This window comes from Pyrgilauda ruficollis, unplaced genomic scaffold (assembly GCF_017590135.1).
Source record: "Pyrgilauda ruficollis isolate IOZ18807 unplaced genomic scaffold, ASM1759013v1 scaffold46, whole genome shotgun sequence".
Lineage (NCBI taxonomy): Eukaryota > Metazoa > Chordata > Aves > Passeriformes > Passeridae > Pyrgilauda > Pyrgilauda ruficollis.
In genome coordinates, this window is record NW_024526155.1 from 4,712,315 (window position 1) to 4,734,563 (window position 22,249).

Here is a 22,249-nt window from a genome sequence, read left to right on the forward strand (position 1 = left end):
TTTTTGTTTGATGTAAAACCACTTGCTTGTAACTTCACTTGCAATTATCCAAACACTTGTAGTCTGAAGAACCATTTTGTTTGATTCTCAGGTCATTTTGCAAGTGTCCCACACCATTTACAAATCTGCAACTTCTGAGACTCTTGAGCTGTCACACAACCACGTGATTCACAGAACAGGGCAACCAAACATGTGCTCTGTACCTTTGAGGCATCCTGAACAAAATCAGTCATATGGGGCATAAATAACGTCCCCAGAAAGCACCAGCATGCCTCTTTGAACCATGGTATTTCTAGATACCTAAAGTTATAAAGGAGGTGAAATTATCTGCAGGAATAAGGGATCTTCAAGGTAGAAGTAGCAACCCACCTGAAGATGTTTTAGCTCAAAAAAACCCCAGATTATCCAACAATATACAGTATTTTAGGCAAAGAAAGGATGTTATTCATAAACACTCTGCCACCTAAAATTTCACATGATTTTGTGCCATGATTTTGGTGGTTTTCATTTTCTATTCTAGAGATAATAAAGCCCAGAGACACTTTGTTCCCACCACACAAATGGGGAAAGTGTTACTTCTGTACTTTTTATACACACACATTTAATGACATAACATGACAAGAATTTCAGAAGGATGGTTCTATGAGATCTTGTGGAATAAGTGGGACAGCATAAGGATTTCAGTCCATTTCAAACTAATTACTACAACAAACATTCAAACAAAGAAACCAGAGTGAGGAAGGGAAAGTTGTAATTTCCAGTGCAGAAACATGTTTTGTTTGCAGCTAAGTGCACCACAGCTGTGAGACCATCTCAGTCTTGTACACATGGACAGGCAGCTGTGGGGCACTTCCTCCACTGCAGATAAAGGAAATTACCAGAGGAATTTAATATATATTCTGAATTTGAAGTAGATGTAAGTAGTATATCAACACTAACTTTTTAAGATTCAAAGATTCTGCTTTAAGACAAACATAAAACCTGTCAAACTTCCACAGAAGTCATAACATCCAAACTGAAGTCAAATTTTGCTGGCAAATGAGATTAATCTGGTTTCTGTTCAAGGATGCTTTTATCATTTAGACATCTATCACCTTATTTTGCCTAAGCCAAGTTCAAGAAACAAAAATAAAAAGGGTTTAGAGACACAGAGACCCAAAGAACAAAACTAAAAGACTGAAAATGAATGATTCAACTGCATCAAAGGACCTTTTCACTTGTCCTAGTCAGAGTAATATGTTTTAAGAGTTAAAATTTTAACAGTTATTAAAGTTCAAGCTCAACTGGGTGGTAGCTTTAATTTTAAAGGCATTATTGAAGTTATTAAAACTTGTAGAATGACAAAGGAAACTGAAGAAAACAAGTAACAGTACTGCAGTGCTGTTTTGGAGAGAAAAGATCACTATTTATATTCAGTTTAAATAAATATTGAAACTAGTAGTAAAACAAGATGACAACTTCAATTACATTATAACTGTCCAATTAAGTGTCATAAGGTCCTGATTTTTCACTTTAGTTACATTCTACAATTCCTTAATTCTTTCCTTGATTTTCAGCACTTTAAATACTTGACGGCACCATTCTGAAGATCTGTTACTGCACCCACAACATGTAATAGAAAGCTTTGTGCAACTATAATTTTAGTAATGGTATCTTGAAATGTTCAAGTACTATGAAGCACTTTGTAATGTAGAATATTAAGTTAGAGGTTTCCAGGGAGGTTGTCATACCTCAAAACAGATTTAGCAGTCAATCAGAATGACAGCTATCAGCTACATCATACTCAAACTCACCCTGAGAGCAAAACTAGAACCTGCATGCTCAGCTCACATCTGCTCAGCAGTAAAACAATCTTTAAAAACAGCTCCTGCTACCAGAGAGAGCAGAGTTTGAACCTATTTAGACACGACAATCTTCAGGCATGCCCACTTCAAATTTGACATGCAAGACAACATTAAATGAAAAGCAGCTTGTAAAAGCTAAACAGATGATATTTTCTTGCTAACTTGTATTAAGCACAGCAAAATAAGCAAGTCTGATAGGTTTTCTTCATTAGATACACAACTTTATTCTATCCTGTACAGGTGTGAGATACCTGGAAAACAGAAAAGTATTTACCAAGGGGAATTTATCAAGTTCAACAACTGCAACTGTGTTTTCACATATATTTTTAAATGCAGGAAGAAAAAGTGGAAATTAATACCCAGGATTCAATTCCACTGTTTGCAAAATTATCCCTGCACTGCACAGTTACAAGTTCAGACTTCAGAGGGGCAAAATCTGCCCAGAAAATGTCCAAGATGTAAAGGAATAAACCCAGGCTTCAATGAAGCTCAGCAAATGCCAAACTGATCCCAGTGCCCCTCCACATGATACAGTTACACCTCCTGATTATCCTGAAATAAAATACAATTATACTGCGTTTTAAGGCCTGATTTATTAACAGCTTTTGTTCCAGGACAACTGCAGTGAGTAGGAATTTCATTTTCTTTCTTCACCAGTGCAATTGTACCAGGATAATGGGGATGCTCTTATGCCAGGAGAAAGTGCTTTGAACACTCAGAACTTAATCCTGTGTTTATATGACACTGGCAAAAAACCCCGTGACACAAAAAGGCACTTTGAAAAATACACAGGCATGTCATTAGTACACCAGGTGTGAAGTAATTTCAGTAAGGCTGAAAACTGCTTTCATGTACTCTACTCCAAGGTGATACAGATGCTTTGCAACATTTGCTATTCAATACAATTCATATAATCATCATACAATTAGAAATTGTCAAAGACTTGTGGAGTCAAGTTCTAAGAAGGACAACAAATGCCATCAATTCAGCATTCAGAAGACAGTAAAAATAAGGTTACAAGCATAAAGACTGAAAAGTGAGCAGGATCCTTTGATTTAACTAGTTTGGTAGGAGTGTATACTGCCTGGAAACTTTAAGGAAGGGGAGGAAATATACAGAGTACCAAGGTGGAGCTGACTAATGGGCAGTAGTAAAGGACTGCAAGCAGATGAGGAACTTCAGTGACATTGAGACCTTTCTTAATCTAGGTTATCATACTACTGAACATTTCCTGCTAATGGTTTTAATTAAAAAACAGCTATTTTTGGTTTTGCTATTGTTATTATTCATTGTTGTAATTATTCATAATAGTTCTGTTCCAAACTGCATTTAATGGTTATACATCTTATTACCTTTATGAAATCACTAAGCAGAACATAGGTGGTCTTTTTCAACAGATGTAAAAGAATAATCAAAGAGCATTCAAATAAAAATTACAATACATTCTACATTCAAAAATTAATATCCATTCCTTAAGAATACAAAAATGGAGCTTCCTTGAAGAAGACTGAGCTCCTGATCAGCTATCTCTACATCTTCTACTGCTTCATATTCTAGCATAATAAAACCATGGCTTCTCTTACCTGCTCTTTATTATTACTGTTCAATAGACCAGGCTTCTTTTTCTTTTTTATAGGACTTGTGGATGCATCTTGAGGTGAGTGGCCGTTGGAGGAATGTGGAGGGCTGGGAAATTTCCGTTTTTGTGCTGCACGTTCAGCAGAGCCAGGATCTGTAACAGATACAAACAATGTGGGTAAAGACTGCAAACTGATGAAAAACCTTCCAACAATGTTATGGTTTGTCATTCACACCCTTCAAAGATTTTTATTTCATCTTTTTAAAATAAGAGCATTTGCAACTTCATTCTCTCAGAACAAAATTTCAGTACTCCCTAAAGAATACAATTACTCAGCGCAATTAAAAAGAACTAACTGCTATTTTCCAAAAGAAACAAGTACACAATCAGTTGTAAAGGACAGTCATAGAATTGTGATATGATTCTGACAAAATACAAGTGAAATTTCATCAGAGTTGGGTCAACAAGTTTAATTTTTACTTAAGGTTTCAATGCATGCAACAAAACAAAATTATACATAGAACCACAGGGATCAGAATTCAACAATATCATAAGAGGAACAACCGAACCATCCCCCTAATATTTAACTGCACAGAAAAAAATTAAAAACTGCAGTGGTTTTGGCCAGTTTCTACACAAATCTATGGAAAATATAGTGCTATATGATGACTTCTGATTGACCAAAAGCTTGGTTAACATGTGTCAAGATAATACTTAGGGAAACTATAAATAAATATGAAAAACGCATGAAAATATAGGTGGAGGGACATATAACTGAAAGAGAAAACAACTGTAGAAGTGTTTGCCCATCCTGTGTTTTACTATCCTAGAATAGCTACACCAGGCTAACAACATCTGGAATTTCAACAATTTCCACCATTCTAGAAGTGACTACCACTAGCTGTGTAGGCACAGTGACTCCAGCAGACATATTACTGACAGCTCTAAGAGGAACTCTTCTGTTGACATAAACTATAAAATGCTGGCAAAATGTAGTAAAGCTGGTTTAAATAAACAAACAAAAACCTGTCATGTTTTGAGTTTTGATACCAAAACCTGTGACTTTTTTCCCTTCCCACACACCCCTCCCCTCCTCTTTTACACAAACTGGCAGCATTTAGCACCAGTTATCTGCTGACATGCCTTGGCTGAAATCAATCAGTACAATGTGTCTGAGGCCATTATTGTTACTTGCTGTGTTTGGATTCAAGCAAATCTGCCTCCTGCTCCATTTAGCCCAAAATTTAGATTGATTTGACAATACAAAGAGCTGCTATGTCACCTACATGTGTGAAAAATACGTCTGTTTCCTCCCCTTCTTAAGCAACTATGACAATAAAAATGCCAACACAGTACAAGTCTGCTGACAGCAAACTCAGAGGGTTTGTCACTTTAGCTGATTATGCACAGAAGGTGGCAGAAGAACTCCTTGGGCTGGGATATGCTTCATATATCCCAAGAGAGTTGTGTTAATCCAGCTATCCTGGAAGAAACTGCAGCATCAGTGTCAGCTAAACCAAAGCTCACAACTAAATCAAAATGATCAAACTTAAAAATCAAACAAGCTCTGAATGCTATTTTTTTTCATGAAAGTAGAATGGAGCTTTTTCAGCATGGGAGCTGTTTGCATTCAGAGTGACCCACAAAAACAGCATCATATCATGTCTTTTCTCATCTTCTCACCATCACATTAAAGTCTGTTTCTTTATTATTATTTGCAAACAATATCTTCAAAGGGGTCTCTAGGCCCAAGTTTCTCACCAGAAAATAAAGCCATCCCTGTAACTCCCTAAAGAGATTTGGGCTTTTATTTCCAGATTGTGCCTACATAGGCACACCTTAAACCAGGAGGTGAAATGGACAGTAGAGTTTTTTGCTCTTTGCCTTTATTTCTTTCTTCCAGGCACAAAACTGCCACCAGTGAACATATCTGAAGTCTCATTTCAGCTCTTCAGCCTCAGACTGTGAGGTTTACAAAGAAGCTGTGACACTGCACATTGTGTCTCATGCCTAAGTATGAAAATCACCAGTAAAGTTCCTACACCCTTCACGTGACCCATTTCAACTTTTAAATGTTGCTTCTTTCCTAAACTGATTCAGGGTCAGGAAAGTGTTAAACTGTTATTAGCTAAACCAGAACTGAATGACTATTCAGTCACAGCCAAATCCAAGCCACAATTCAGCAGAAAAGGTGCTGATTCAATACCAATCTTATGAAATGGTCACACAAACATGTATGTTTGGCTAAGTAATTTTAAAAACTACTTAAAGTGATGTAATTTTCCTCCTTGGTTCAAGAAGCCTGAGTATACTGGGGATTTTCAAATCAACTAGTGGTGACTCATAGACAACATACAAAAACTGACCTGAAATACACTTCCTTTTTTTTTTTTTTCAGCTGTCAAGTTATTCAAATGCACAGAGATTTTCTTGAAGCAATGTAACTGGAAAAATTAGAGTAATAGACAGGAAAACAGCAATGTACAGGCATATTTCTTCAGATTTAGTTGTGCTAGTGGAATAGGCCAGTGTCTTGAACTACCACAGTATGCTGCCAATTTACCAAAATGAGGGACCTGATAACATGAACACGCTTTTAATTCATTTCACGTAACAAAAGAATGGTAGCATCTTCTTAAATTGTTTGAGCTATAGTTTCCTATTCTAATTATGATTAAAAATTGCATTTTGTGTGAATTTCTTTCAGCAGGAATACTCTGTTTAGCACAAACTGCTGCTTCTCCCTCCCTGGCTCTCCCAGCTGTGTGAACAGAGCTCCCGTAGCTGAGTTGTGAGCCAGATCAAGAAACTGATCCCTGTTAAAACAACGTGTAAGGAGGAAAGTTAATTTTTCATTTTGAATCATTTCCCTAGTGTAGGGTTACTTGAAAAAAGTGAAAAAAATCTGGGGGGAAAGAACAAAAGAGGCCAAATTTAAGCTGTGCAATAACTTGGTGACTGTAGCATTGCTTAAGGGGTGGATTCAAGTTTCTGCTCCAAAAGGGAACAGACAGAATTTCTATGATCTCTTCTATGATAAGTAAATATTTCTCAAAAAGTGTTTAACGAGCAAGAATGGTCTCACCTTAGGAAGGATCTCACAAGGCCAGCTGGTCACCACTTGCTTGTGATTGTACAATTTTCCTCCTCCTACTGAACTCCCATCACACCCTGAGCATGTCATCCTGATCCAAACTTCTCACTGATAAACCAATTGTACTAAAAATATTAATTTTGCCAAGCAACCTTAGACTACTTATTTACTGGGTTTTTTGTGTGATTTTACTTTCTTAACACCACTTTAAAAATGGATTTCCAGCTCAAGTGAAAAAATAGACACCTGAAATAACTTTTGAAATTCTCATTAAAAGTTCCCTGGTTTTGCATCACTAGGTTAGTATTAATTGGTCTGTGATGTTGTCAAGCTTGACAATAAGCACCTCTGAGTGCTCTTACAAATCATTCACTGGGGAGCAACAAGCTAACCTGAGCTCCACCTGAAGCTTACATCTTTGTTTCTGCATGCCATCATGTGACTAAAGGATTAGTAACTACTGCTCCCAGGGGATAGAATAAAGTATACTTCAACCCTAAAGCAATTTCATTTCACACTTTATGACTGCTTAGTAAGTCCAACTTTATGTGATGGCAATGCACTTTGTAAGCAGATAACTACAGTAATGACTTACTATAGTTTAGCTTAAAAAATTATAAAAACAAACAAAAGTGTATTATTTATATCAGAGATCTTATCTTGCTGCAGCATATGGAACACAGACCACAAACAAATATTTTTATACTTTGTATATTGCAAAGTGCTGCACTGTAAACACTCCAGAGCAGGGATCCCTGACAACCGAGAATTCTCGCTTTTCTCAATAGAAGCAGGTGCCAACTCAGAAAACCTGTAAAAGTAGGATGTTGTTTTCTTTGCTTTTCCTGTGATATTTAAATGTAACCCTTCTTGAAAACAAGCAGCATCAAGATGTCTTACTGTAAGAACAAAGCATAAACTGCTCAGTACCACAGACTGACAGTGACACCCCCTTATGCCCTTCTTGCCATACTTCTTGTTATTTTTTCAATTTAAAACCTTAAGCTAAATGCAATCAAGGCAATTCCAGACTAAAACAATGGTGAAATCATGTCTACATATGTATTTCTAGAAATCTCTTACATTTGGATTATTTTCTATCCCAATAAAGCCTTAATGAGAGCTGAAACCCACACCTAAGTCAAGGCTTCACAGCACCCTTCCACAAATAAAATTTGTTTCCTTTTTCTTTCTCCAACACTGTGGTTCATTCACCCAGGAAGCAAGATACTTTGGAAAACTGATATGGCCTAAATCAACAACAACTTTAAAATTTAATTTCAGTTCAGTCAGCCGAGCAACAAGTCCCAGAGCTGAAAGTGCCAGTATAAGGGAAAAGGATGGAAACGTGACTTAGACCAGGATATGTTGCCTCAGCCCCCCATCCTCAATGCAATGGATAGCAAGGCAAATGAGAAAAGCCTGAGTAAACCAGAATTACAATACAGCACAATTTTCAAATTTAACCTTACCAAAAAGATAGGCAAACAAAATAAAAGCCTTCCCAAAAAGTGTGGAAATTGCAGGATAATATCTTTTACTGTGAGTGAAGAACTAACCTTCTTTGAGATTGTGTGGATGGGAAGAAAAGTTTTGCATTTCAAACTGCAGACAATAAAAAAGAAAATCTTAACTATATCAAGTTTACTTTCATGAAGAGTATTACTTATTCAAATTCTGTACCTAGTTTTCTTAAATTGTGGATATAAATCCTATTAAAATGAGCTGCTTACTGCTTGGAGAATAAAATTTCTGTTCTGGAAATTTTCAGAAAGTGATAAGCGAGAAACTAAGAAACACATTTGTTCAAACAGTAACAACAACAACAAAGAAATTAAAAAAGCTTTTCAATATGATTTGTGATAAAGATGGTAAGATTAGCAGTCATTTTTGTTCTCCAGGAGCCAGAAACAGCAATGTGTTTTTCAGTGAAAGCATTACTTTAGCCTCACAGGAGACATCAGTAAACTGAGACTTAGTTACAATGAGATTCCTGTGATCTAAGCAGGTTTTTGATATCTCAATGCAAGGGGGTCAAATATGCAAAATTCTGAATAACATTTCCAACTAGAAACACAACACAGCCATGTAAGACACTCAGCAAAGTGTCACTTCAAGTTTATTCCCAATGCCATGCTATGCCTTTTATTATGGCACTAACAGTTCTGCCAACATTTGGTGAACCAAATCAAAGAATTAAATTCAATAAAATGTAAAAACCCCAAAATTTATTAAAAACAGTTGCATGAAGAATTAATTTGATGGATTTAAAAAACAGCTGTAAGAAGGCAGTGTGAGAGAAGATACAAGAAAAGAAAGGTGACTGAAGATTGCTTAAGCTGCCATTACCCTGCAGAAATGTGTATCTATACCTTTAGATGGAACAAGAAAAAAAATCACCTAGACTGCCACTCCTTCTCAAAATCTCTGAATGCCTGTACTTTAAATGGCATGGAGTGCAATCAGTGAAGAAAACTGACAGAAAACGTAGCAATACTAGCTTGTCCCATTTGATAGAACAGGTTTAGAAAAATTCCAGAACTTTGAAGCCTTCCAGTTAAATTTATTATCCTGATTTTTCAAATCTATTGCCTGTAATACTTTAGCAAGGGAAAATATCTTAAAAACTTAATAAAATCATGGATAAATCTGTTAGAACTTACACTCAGCTTTGAGGAATTTTAACTTTCTGCCAGAGTTGTGAAACATGATGCAGTTGCAACCAACCACTAAAGCCCTGTTTACATTCCAGAAACTTCAACCGATGTAATTAACCCAATCCAGTTACTTAACGCAATAAATAACAGAGGTCAGCTGTGGTTGTGTAAATTCTGATGAACTCCTGCCACGTTACAGTCTTACACAAGTACAAAAAGACACTGTTAGTTGTTTCTTCACTGTAGGACTTTGGGAGATAAAGAAAAAGAAATACTTCCCAACAACTTGCAAGGTAAGAGCTGAAAGGCAAGGATGAGCTGGAGCCTGGCTGTGGGGGACTTGCTGTCCCAAGGCCCTCCTAAGGTGGGACTGCTGATAGCAAGGGCTCTGCACGAGAGACAAAAGCCCAAAGCTGCACTCCTGCTCCCTGCAGGAGTCTCAGCTTCACACTAGAGTAAGAATCTCATCTCTGTGTGATTAAATACTTGGTATCACTACAAAGAAAGCTGATAGAGATGTACTATTATGAAACTGTTACAAAATGTATCCTGCATTGTCAGAATTCCATTTAATTAGTCATTTTTGTATTTATATTCATTGTATCTGAACATTTTACCACTGAGAGGAGCTCCTAACACCAAAAACTTTAACACAAACCTGAAAAAAACCCCAAACCTGTAAATGTCAGAATTCTCCCCGTTAAGCAATAGGACCTCAGTATATGAGTTTATGCCAAGCAAAGACCATCTAATGACCAGCTGTCCCTGCTGGGGCAAGGCTGCTCCCAGCAATGTCCAACATCTGCTCAACTCCCCAGTAATCTGGTTCAGTGAGAAAAGCAGGTACAAAACAACCTCTCCACCCAAGTCCTGAGTGCCAGCAGAAGTGCAAAGGCAAAGAGACATGTGACTGATGATGGCAAGAAGAGAGTTAAAGAGCTCCTTTTGACTGGGCACTAAACAGGCAATAGTTCCAGTATCAGCTGAAATACATAAAAACCTACATGGAAGCCCATCTGCCACCACAGCTTGCCACTGTTAGCAGCTAAGTTAAACTAGCAGAGAGGATTTAAAAAAAAATTCTTCCAGGTTATTAGGAAGAAAACACTCAGTGGAGAATTCATTCTGTCCAGAGAACAAGTACAAGCGAAGACAGAATTTGCACTGAAACCACAACCTGGAAATATTTAGACATTTATCCAGAGACCTTGCAAGCCCCATCTTGAAATATTTAATAAAACTTGTTTATTAAAAAGTAGTCCATAAGGCTGGAGCAGAAATGTAATAAAATGTTTCTGCTGGACATGTCAATATATCATAAAGAAAGGACAAAATATAATCATGCAATCCACAGCCTCTCTCCTTCACTAAACAGCAATCCTCTCTTCACTCCATTTTCTGTTTTTGGATTCGTTGGATCTTGGACTCCTGTTTTTGGATTCTCTTTAAGCTGTCATTTCCCACTTCCAGATCTCAGATGCCTTATGCTTTCTTGTAATCATCAAGAGAGCAGTGTATTTTAAAACCTTATCTTTAACAAGGCTGCACAGCTTATAAGCAGATCTAAATTATAACTGCTAGAGTTACTCTAGTCCTCTTTCCCACCTTACTAGGTATCTGTCCCCACAACTTTTTGGAGACAGGCACTTGTGTTTAACAGGAGGGTTAATCAGTTCATGATTCAGGCAAAATCTGGTATTACAAAAAATGATCAATTTTCTGCTACATCAGCTACTTGACACAGTTGACTGTGCAACAGCAGAAGCATTACAGCCAGCAAAGGAGAAGGGTAGAGAAATGCAGTTGAATATGGAGGACTCCACAGCCCTGACCCCAGCTACAGACTTGCTTCAGCTACCACAATATAAAGTAAGAAGTGTCAGTGATGGCTTTCAGCTCTGCTTTCATTCCAGCCAAGCTCTGCCTAAATGCTTGCTAACAAAGCTCCACACTTCCTGCACCCAACTGGTGTATTCCTGCCTTCTCTCTTACACCACTTCTGGCACTTCACCAAGCTGTTTCAGCACACTGAGCTAGTAGAAAACTGCTCATATTTTATGGTTCAGTTAGTTTCCTGCCAGCTTAGGTATGGAAGGAAGTGGATAAAACTGCAGCACTGAGCAGTTTGACCAGCTCAGGCTGCTTTGAAACCACCTAGACCAATTCAAAGGCTGTGCTCAGACCTGTGTTACAGATTAAACAGTGCATTGTTTAGTTTAGCTTAAACTGAACTGCAACTGAATTATAGCAATTAAACTGCTTATACTAAAACAAGAACGCTCATGAGGAGGTCTGCATCAGGCTAATTGGTATTACAGCAATTAAATTTGCTTCCCTACAACTTTCTCTAGACACAGCCTCAGATGAGCTGTACAAATCATAGGTGGGCAAGCAAGTTACAGACTTGCAGCTCATCTGCTGCTCAAGGTCAAGTCTGAGGTTGTACAGTGCCATGGACTGATCTCTTGCACAGGCTTCTCACACATCAAAAAACCCAAACAAAGCACAAAGAGCTGTGTGCTCCCCACCAGATTTGCCTAGATAGGGTCAACTTCCTCAACTATATCCCTTCCAAGACACACAAAGCAAAACTCTGCACAAGCTATTTGCTGCAAGTGGAGACATTGCTGCCACCATCCCACCAGTTGAGAACTTTGCTGTACTTTTTCTGCCTTGCACAGAGCAGAATAACAGTTTTGAAATTCTGGTTTGTGACTTCTCTGCTGCAGAAATGCTGCACTGAACTATCAGAGAAGCTTGTTTCATCTCAATAACCGGAGTCCAGAAAGATTCATTACACCAGGCCTGTAATGGGGCCAGTTCTTGGAGATGACATCTATGAGTCTTTTATTTTCTGTGAGAAACTGTATTTTCAACTATTATTAAGTTCTATCACTAATTTACAGATTACGTTGGGTATACAACAAAGAGAAATGGTTTACAGTTAAGTCTAAAGAGTTCTTTATATCTCACATTCTTCACTGGAAAAAAATAAGCCTGTAAGGGCTTGGGGTGGGTGGTTGTTATTCTTGTCCTTGGAGTGGTGCTGGCAGGGGTTTTATCAACATACATGTTAAATTTAACAAACTAGCTAAAGCAAATCAGTATCTAGCTAAACAAATACCAATTCCCTTCTTATTAAAGTGATTCAACACTTGCTAAGTTTTATCTCTACTATGGTGATACAGAAATGCCATTTTACATCACTCCCACTGGTATTTAAAGCACTAGGAGAACATCTATGCAAGGACCAGTGGCTTCCACAAAAGGACAGCTTGGGTCAACCTAAACCAGCACCGTGGTGAGACTGGCTTTGGCATCAGCTGGTTCAGGGATTTGCAACAACATAAACAGTATGAAAACCCAAGTCCCTTTCTGCCAGGTTAAATCCCTCTGAACTGACCACTTCTAATTGTTAAGAGCCCACAATGCAAGGGAAGCTGCAAGATCATGTGTGTGAGAAGACTGGGACATGACAGACTGAGCTTTTCAATAACTATGATATTAAATCAGCTCACTGTCCTAAAAAGCTTTATCTTAATCCTACTAAACAAAAAGCAGAAAGTTTTCTGTGGGTTTAATTCATTGAAACAACATATCCTGAGGTCAGGACAGCACTAGAACTACTATGAGGAAATGGAAGCTTTTTGTACGGCCCATACACCTGCTGATTCAAGCACCAGAACCAAAATGTAAACATCTACATAAGTAGATATCAGATTTTTAAGTGTCTTTTAGACATTAATTATGTCAGAGTAACATAAATAACGGTTTAGCTCAGTTAAGGCATGCAGAACTCTTATTAGTACTAGAAAGTGGGCCAGAGTTTCTAAGGAGAAATAAAGATGAAATTTCATGAGCAGCTAAATGTATCTAATAACCCCCATTGTATGTTATACAAAGTTCTTATGTTATCAAACTCTTTCACAAACAAACTGGTCACTACAACAGCAGAAAAATGTTTCAGCTTTGAAATTGGTTAGAAAGTTCAAGTGTCTGGGATGTGACAAGCACTACAAAGGAACTAAGTAGTGGTGCACAGAGTTGGGAACTCACCCCAGTCAGTAAATCATTAAAACAACAAAAACATTTACTTTTTGCTGGCTTACAAAACTAAAATACAAAGAGAAGCAAATACTGAAAGCTGTCCAGTAGTGCAGACTGACATATAAGATCAGAAGGAGAGAAGGGAGAACAAGGCAGGGAGAAGGGACAAAACGAGCTGGTGTATCTCTTCTGAGGTGTCAGATCACATGCACCACCTCACCTAACCACACCATGAGAACTCTAACAATAAACTTACTGTCTGTTAGTACAAATAAGACCTGAATCCAATTTTATAACCATGTTATCCAGCCAAGCTTCCTCATTAAAAAACATGCAGATGATCTGCGCCATGTCTTCAAGACAATCCCACCTGCACTTTCAGAGTTAACCAGACTTGTGAGCACTGCTGTAGGAATGTGAAGAGTAACTGGGTATGTGCCAGAACTTCAAAAGGATGGTAGTAACTATTGCTGCTGTTTTAGAGTAATGACTTTCAGGTAAACTCAGCTGCAAGTACAAAAGGGGATGGACAGGAATGAATGTCCATGAAATACATACTGCTCAGGAGACTAATTTCTGTGGAAACAGAAATGCTACTGTGATTCTTTTTCTTAGAATAAAAAGAATTCATTACTGTAGGAAATACTGCCTTAATAGTTTTGCTGCTATTACTACTTTCTCCTGCCTTACCAATCTAGAAGCACTACTTTAGAGGAAGCCATGATAAGTGATACAAGAGGTTTCTGTTTTTTGGTAATTTATCCTTAGTTATTCATAAACCTGAAATAAAACTGAAATATTTGCATGTGTAGAGTTGATACATAATGAAAACCAAGGAAAAATTAAAACACTTCCTAACATACACTAGTCATTGTAAATAACACAGTGACTCTTGAGCCTCCACTCAAGAGTAGCTTCATGGCAGATGATACACCTTCATTATCCTGGTTTACAAATAATTGTATTGTAGAACCTAATTGAAATATTCCTCTTACTCACCTTTGGATCGAGTGGAGATGTCCATCCCCTCCACCACCTCCTGCTCTGCCTTTATTTCCTCTTCAGCCAAGCTGCAGGATTCAAAAAGGTGAATTAGAATACTTTATGGACTGTATTAATCCCATGACTAACTTCTATCCATTAAATTCAACCAACACTGTCAAACACAGCTACATTAAAATTTCTGATGAAATGAAAAGTTTGCTGTTTGCCAGAGCTACATTTGATACACTGATATATTGATCAAACCACAGCGAGAAACAATCCAGGTACACACATATGCTGCAAGTCACCAAGCACAAAAATTACATTTTTGTACCAAAGACAGTCTTGTAACATGTACTGGAGATTATGGCAATGTATGTATGAACTGTGTGTGTGTGACAGACAAACAGGAATTCTGTTCCTTGCAGCTTCTAATCTCAGATAAACCATGGGACAGATGCCTGCCAACATTTAAATGCTCATCAGCATTCGTGAACAGATTAGCTGAAGTAACAGACTTAGCAACAGAGAACAACTTGCAAAATTAGAAGGTAAAATGTAATTTTTAAAACAATAAATAATTTTAAGTATTTTGGAACTAGACTGTATAATAGAAAACTGAATATTTATCATTTATTGGCAATACAATCCCACCAATTATTAACTGTAAAGAGTAAACAGTATAGAGTTGTTACCATTCAATCCTACACAGTCAGTTTTCATTTGCTCCAGGCAGGATTAAATTATTACAAAGTACATCTGACTTTCTGATATTCTACTTGTGATAGTCTAAAGTGGTGCCATTCAAGAAAACAAGTCAATCAATTTGGCTTGTTAAGTCACTTTGGAGAAAGAAGATAGAAGGGAGAGGAAAAATTAACATAATGAACACAGAGTTACAGAGCAGTCCTGGAGAAGTGACTACCCTAGATGAAAGGTAACAGAAAACACATGATAATGAAGCAAATCCAAATTCAAAATGATGGACAAATGGGGCTCTGGAGTTTCAGGCAGGTTTTCAGTGTCCACCAGAGCACAGCAGCCATGAGGGATGCAGATCCTCTCCTGTACAGGGACAATTTACCCCTCAGTCTGCTAATGGCAGTTGTTGCTGATAGCAGTTTGCACTGATATGGCAGATTATGAATTTCTGCTGCTATGGAGTGGGCTGAGGTTCAGCCACCCCAGCTCCAGGGATAGGGCCAAGAGGGCAGCTGGAGACCTTTGCCATAGCCAGTGTGTATAAATCTGCCTGAGACATCTCATCAGAGCTCGGAAACAACAGTGAGGACTTGGTTACATTTACACCAGAGAAACTCTTCAGCCTGACAAACAGTTTATAGCAGCAGGAGTTTTGTTACGGGTATAAGTTAAAAGAGAGTCCTTAACAAAGTAAAACTTAACAGCAGAAGGTTTTTTTTAGTTTGCTATTTGACAAAACTACTTTTAATCAACTGTGAGCTGCTGGGGGGTTCAGTTGCAATTCTTTTCACAGTTCTAAACAGTACAGTTACGTCAGCAGAAATTTTACAAATTAACAAAGCTCAATGTATGGAAAACCCAAAGCTCAGAAGTACCACAAATGCCAAAAATCATTATTCTCTTTCATTTGGCTATAGAAGTCATTTACAAAATAAACTCTTTAAAATCACAAAACACTGAAGGGAAGTTCTATTCTACCAGCATCTACCTCCCAACTCATGGACTACCCTGATCATTTCAGGAGCAAGTCAAGGCATCCATGCGACCAGAATTATGGTAAATGTGTAGCACAGTTGACTGTAACACAATGCTTCTCAGATTTATTTTGCATGGGCAGATTAAATGCACAGCACAGCCGACCATACTACAATGCTCACACATTTACTATGCACGGGCTGATCAATTATTCTGCACATTTGTTATACCCCTTCCCAGAGGCCTCAGCAAAGAGGAGCTGGCAGTGGCCTACAGACACCAAAACATTTCATGCACCACTTGCCTTTGCCTGTTCCTCTCCTAAGCAAAGGGAAGGGATGGGTTCATTGTTCTCTTCCAATGCTGCACTGGAGGTTTTTTTGTTCCCCCTACCTCTTTATAAAATCCTATTTCAATATTGCCAAACTGTAACAAACCCCATCTTTTTAAAACACTATGAACATATGATCAATAACACATACAGGTAAATATGCATTCATACCCAGTAATTCTGTAAGACTGGAGTCATCTGGCAGTGCACATGAACTGCTTCTAAAATACAGGTCCAGTTCCAGACACAGACTAGGACATACAAGGCTTTACAGGACTCAGGTTGAACACTTATACGCATTTTACATAGGCTGCTACTAAAAGGAATGGTTTCCCCAATCCTTAACTTCTTGTTCCAGAAATCACGCCCATTTTATCCAAATTAGTTCTGGAATGTAACTCACTGTACAGCTGGACATGCAGAAAATGGGAGAGAACCACACAGGGAGAAAAGGGCACCACCCTTTTAGCAGCCCACATTTAAGTGACATTAAAGCAATCATAATATTCCAGACTCATCCAAATCTATCAGGTCATTTTGTTTAAAACACAGCCTCGTGGGAACATGGTACAACATGAAAGATACAGTAGTTGGCACAAATCATTATTACAATCCAGAGAGCTGTGCACGAAACCTGGCTGAGAAATGAGAGTGATGGATCCATATGGCAACACCATAGCAGGAACTGCTCCAATCACCCTGGCCAAAGCACCAGGAGATGTTTCAGACTGACTGAGGATGTTCTGTGCCCCTGGACCCAAACCCAGCACTGCAGGGCATTACAGGGCAGGACTCCTACCATTAGTGACAGCACAGCAGGGCTTTTTCAGCTCAGAATGTGTTCCGCTCATATAAGGAGCTTAATTTAGGAAACTGAGTCAGTTTCCTCCATCGCCCTTTGAAGTGCTTTGCAATAGTGCTATAAACAAGAAAAAGATTCTTCAGAAACACTTGTAAGCTGAACAAAGTATCTTGCAAAATCTTGATACAAAGAATCATGGAATGATACAAGGCTTGCCTTGGACAGGACCTTAAAGATGATTTAGTTCCAAACCCCTGCCACAGGCAGTGATGCACACATCACATAAAGGATGCCTGAAAAGAGCCTTCCCAAAGATTTTAAGTACAAATGAGCAGTCAAAACTGCATTCTCCACTTGACAGCAAGGTTCTCCACTGTTCTCAGCAATGGAGGAGCACATTTCCCTAAACTCACACCAAATCCAGCAATTACCTACTGCACTATGAAACCTGAGCCTCAGAGGAACAGAGGCATCTCCACATTCTCTGCAATTAATTAATCTTTTAAGGGCACAAACATTTCAGCATATAAGAAAACCACAGAGACTGTTCTGAAAAAAAAAATCCCCACGTTGGTGGGGAACAGTTAAATAAAAGTTGTTAGACACAGCTATAAAAGACACTGAACATTTACAGCTCTTCAAAAGCACCTCCCATTGCTTTATTTGCTGTAATGTATAATGACTTCCACAGCATGACATTGTTTGAATGTTGGCAGTGATGACTGTAGTGGTCATCTTTGAGATTCAAGTTTATAAATACATACCAGCAATTCATAGCAAGTTTACAGTAACTTTTCTAAAGCTGACATCTTTTCATCTTTGCACCATCCACCAATACATGGAAAATTCTGAAAATGCTTTATAAAGCACAAACTTCCAAATGCAGACATTAGCAAAAGATTTCCAATTAAATAATTCAAGAAAAACAGGCTCTTAATCAGTTACCTTACTACTACCCACAATAAAATAAAAGGAAAATTAAGACCAGCAGCAAAATAATTAAAAACAAGTATCTCTTTCCATGGAAACAATAACTGTGTGGTCAAGTAGACTATTGTAGAGAGTTTTATTTCGAGAATTCATTTTTACAGGGCTGAGAGCAGCTATTTCAGCCAGTATGTGTTACTGTCATGCATGTATGAATGGGATGCTCTGAGGCTGCAGATCAGAAATGATACTGGAATATACTCAATTAAGTACCTAAATGAATACAACAAATAGCTTATGTAATTCTAAAAGCTACTCTTATTTCCTCATTAAGATGAATGAACACAGAGAAACACGTTTTAAGAACACAACTGAAATTTAAGCTTTGCCAGTTTCCCTGTCAAATGACCAGAAAACCAATTAATCATTTAAAACTTCCCTACTCATATTGACAAAACTTGCAACAACAACAACAAAAGTTTTTTTTTTTCCTAAAATGTTAAGCTAATTGTTTTCATACAAACTAGTTTAGCATGTCTGAATGAGGGTAGAAGGGGTGGAGGTTATTCCTTTGGGGAGAGTTGGGCACAGAAAGAAAAAAAAAAAGGATTACAAACATACAAGATTTATTGATACCTAGGTAAAAATGGAAAAATAACTTAGCTGCCTAATTTTTAAATATGTTCTCTACCAAACTGAAGAGAAGGTGTTTTTTTTTTTTTTAAAATATAAAATTCAGGCTTTCAAATTTCATATCCCTGAATTATATACTGACTTTCCTGTTTAGGAAAATCATTCCTTTACTAATAGTAGTACTTACCTGAGAAAATGTACATATACAAGAATATATAAATATGCTCTAATCCATAGTAACTACAAAGAGCAATTAAAAGTTGCAGATGAACTACTGCACCTTGACATTTAACCAAGAAAAACTGACAGATATGGAAAACCACTCGAAACATCTAATGCCCACATACACAATCTAGATCTACATCAGGGAATAACACATGAATTTCAGATAAAGAACTACATATTTCTGGAATTCATTTTTCCTTTTAATTAACAGAAAACAAAACAAAACAAAAAACTGATTAAAGACTATAAGCACTAAAACTGAATTTCATCTTTAAGATAATTCCTGCCTCTCATGCATCACATTTGTGAGCAGCAATTCTAAATAATGATTCCAAAAAAACCTGCATTCAATAAAGATTTAAAACCAAAAACCACTATTTGCATGCCATTGCTGAATAAATAGCAGCTTTGTATGAGCACTCACCTATAACAGTCTCTTACTCATCGGTAGCTATGCTATTTATGCAGGGCTCTTAAAATGGCGTCTGCCAGCACTGCACTGCCTCACTCCTGCTCTGGAGCTAAAATGGTAGCACTTTGTTCAATACCAGCAGCTCCTGTTTACACAGCAGGGCAAGATTCAAAGCCAGAGACTAAATATCAGAAATGGTAAAGAAGGACCAAAGGACACCTGACATCCGAACGTTTAACTAAAAAGGCACAAGATAGGGAGATTTGTGAAGTCACAGGTTACTAAGGAAATCACTCAATTTTAGCTTCACCCTCCAGTGTGAGCACCTCATATTTTGCATTTCCTTTTGCAGAATTCCCTGCAAAGTGTTCCATGTGTATTAAGTAAATAACACTCTGTATTAAGTAATTAATATACACAAAAGGCTCGTTCAGATATCTATGTACAGCAATGTTTAAGCTGGTTACCTGTGATAACAAGCAAAGTAACTATTTTTCATTTAAAGAACATTTCAGTTCTTTTTAAAACCTTACTCTTATTCGGTGTCCATTCAAAATAGCTGCACAAAAGAGAAAAATCAGGGGAGGGAGGGGGATCCTTGGTGTCACACAGTCATCTTTAAGTCTATAAACTATACAGCTGAGGCCCAAGCAAGGCAACCAAATAGCTACAGATTTTAGACGCTACAAATATAATTTGAGAACAATCACACTTGAAAGTAAAGGTTTATATCAGCTGAATTAAGAACGGTAACATCCTGTTACAGCATGGTTTTAACCTCACAGTGTGAAACACAGATGCTCTGACAACAGGCACTAAAGGGTTAACATGAGAATGACAAATACATGAAACTCACTTCCTATGTAGCTATGGCTAAATTAGTCTTTAACCCATGAACACAAGACATGTTTATTAACAAATGTATTTAAATGACTTTCTGAATACAATTTAAAGGGCCAAGCTGGATGGCCTACTGCGCTGGCTTCCAGTCGGCAGACCCCTCAAAGCCAGCGTACCACCACAAAGGGGTTTGCAGACAATAACCAAGTAAATCAAACCTAGTCTAACAGGCTTAAAGTCACTCTAATGGGATTCATGTGCCCATGGGAAAAATACTGGGGATCCACAAATAACAAAATTTGAAAACTGCTGTCTACTCTGTTTCATATGGGCAAAGGTTTTGTTCAACTTTCAAGATATTTAGGAAATTCAAATTAATACCCTGAATTTCAGACAGAGGAGGGCTTTTACTGAGATTTATCTCCCTTTAACCAATTATGCTGGAGTAGTACCACCACTATGGAAAACTGACCACCAGCTATCTCTTTTCAGCTACTGAATCCACAGCAGCTGGGAAGTGATACAGCACAATACAGTGGAAAGCAAGGCAGAACAGGAAAAACAAAGCAACAAAACCAGAAACAAAACAAAACAGTATCAAAAACCTCAAGCAAAAGTGATATCATAAAATGGAAGACAGCTCAGGAAGACGAGCCAGTTGAAGTTTGTGGACATGATATGAAGGGCTAAATTTGTAATGTAATCTATCTATTTCTGCTTTTTGAGCATGAAGTTCCTTTCATTACATGCTCCCTTAGTAGCAACGTAGGTTTTCTGCTACATTTCATACTCCTACCTACTGCGAGGGGGGGTGACTGTTACATTTGGAGTGGTTTATACTCTGCATTTTTTTCATTTCCAATATGTTAAGTAGTGTCATTTGTTTAAAGAAATTACTCAGCTTTTCCCTAGCACTATTTAGCTTCCAAGTGAAACAGTTTGCCTGCAAAGAATGAAAAAGGCATGTAGCTTTTAAAAAGCTACTGTTTGCACCATGATTTATAATCCAGATCACTCCTTTGTTTTCCCCCCACTCCATTCTTTGTCCAGTTAATTACAAAAGTAACTGGATGTTGGCACTAAATAATAATGCCTAATCATATTCATCCTGGGCAATTCAAATTACTCTCTAGTAGCCAGAAAACTTACAGTGTAATTATACGATTAACTGCTAGTTATAATCAGAATAATGGCCATTTGCTCCAAGCTGAATAAACCTCAGCTGCATTGCTTCATACATGTCCTGTCTAATTGTGATTGTAACAAGATCCGGGCCAGTAAAATCTTGGGGAGAAAGCATACGTGCTTTTTCCCTGCATCTGTCACTTAAAACAAAAACCCACATTCCATCTGCCCTGAACAGAAAAAAACCCAGCTTATTACGCAACGTAGGGAAGTGAGCGATAACACTGTACCTTGACAAAGCACCAAAAAATATATACATCTGAAATCCTTCAGCTTGGCTGAATTTGCTTTGCTTAGATGGAACAAAGATGGCAGAAATTTCCAGAAGGCCTTTCTCAGCCTTGCCACTGCAATTGTCAATCTTTAACCTGCCTGCTGCGGCAATTGGCTCCGGCGCTGGCGGAGCAGCGCCATTGGGCTGAGCCGAGGCACAACGCTGCTGTCTCTACCTTGCCTCAGACATCTTGCTGCAATGCAGACATTTGTTTTTTTGTGAACTATAAAAGAATTGCACTCGAGTGGTTGAAAATAGTGAACTTTTAACAGACTCACGATGCTCCGTTTCACTACATGCACGAGGGCAGCTCACACAAATGCGCTTCACTGTCAGCAGCGTGTCTGGAGGTGCAGATTTGAAACAGATCCTGGTTTAACAAAACCTGTGGGAGCCATTTTAATACAAGCTTTCTGATTGCAGATCACTTACCCCTGCTTCCTCACATTAAACAAATATTATGTTGTTCACTCTTAAAGGCTGAAAGTAAACTGCTCACATGTATAAACTACTACTAGGAAAATTGTGTCCAAATGTAATTTCTGTTTTTTAGCAACTGAAGAACAAAAACCAGAATAACTTCTTAGCTATGTCAGCATTTTCATGTATGCTGAAAAATGCATTAAGATTGCATACAGAAACAGTATGACATGAAATTCAGTGGTACCCCAGCAGTATTTCAGGTTTCAAATTGAACTAGACATTCTTATAATCTAATCCTAGGGGACTGGGGGGGGG

General features: G+C 37.9%; 1 protein-coding gene across 8 annotated transcripts in view; it reads right to left on the bottom strand.

The window, feature by feature from the left end:
- The window catches only part of ZMYND8 (zinc finger MYND-type containing 8), a 48,834-nt gene that overhangs the window by 24,480 nt on the left and 2,105 nt on the right, over positions 1-22,249 (bottom strand). For all 8 annotated transcript variants that reach the window (XR_005956070.1, XR_005956069.1, XR_005956068.1 and 5 more), the window contains exons 2-3: positions 14,221-14,291; positions 3,428-3,576 (exon numbers count right to left, since the gene is read on the bottom strand). Coding sequence is in view for 4 of the 8 variants with exons in the window: in XM_041478689.1 (XP_041334623.1) it covers positions 3,428-3,576; positions 14,221-14,291 (220 nt within the window). In the remaining 4 variants the exon portion in view is untranslated. The remainder of the gene's footprint in view (positions 1-3,427; positions 3,577-14,220; positions 14,292-22,249) is intronic.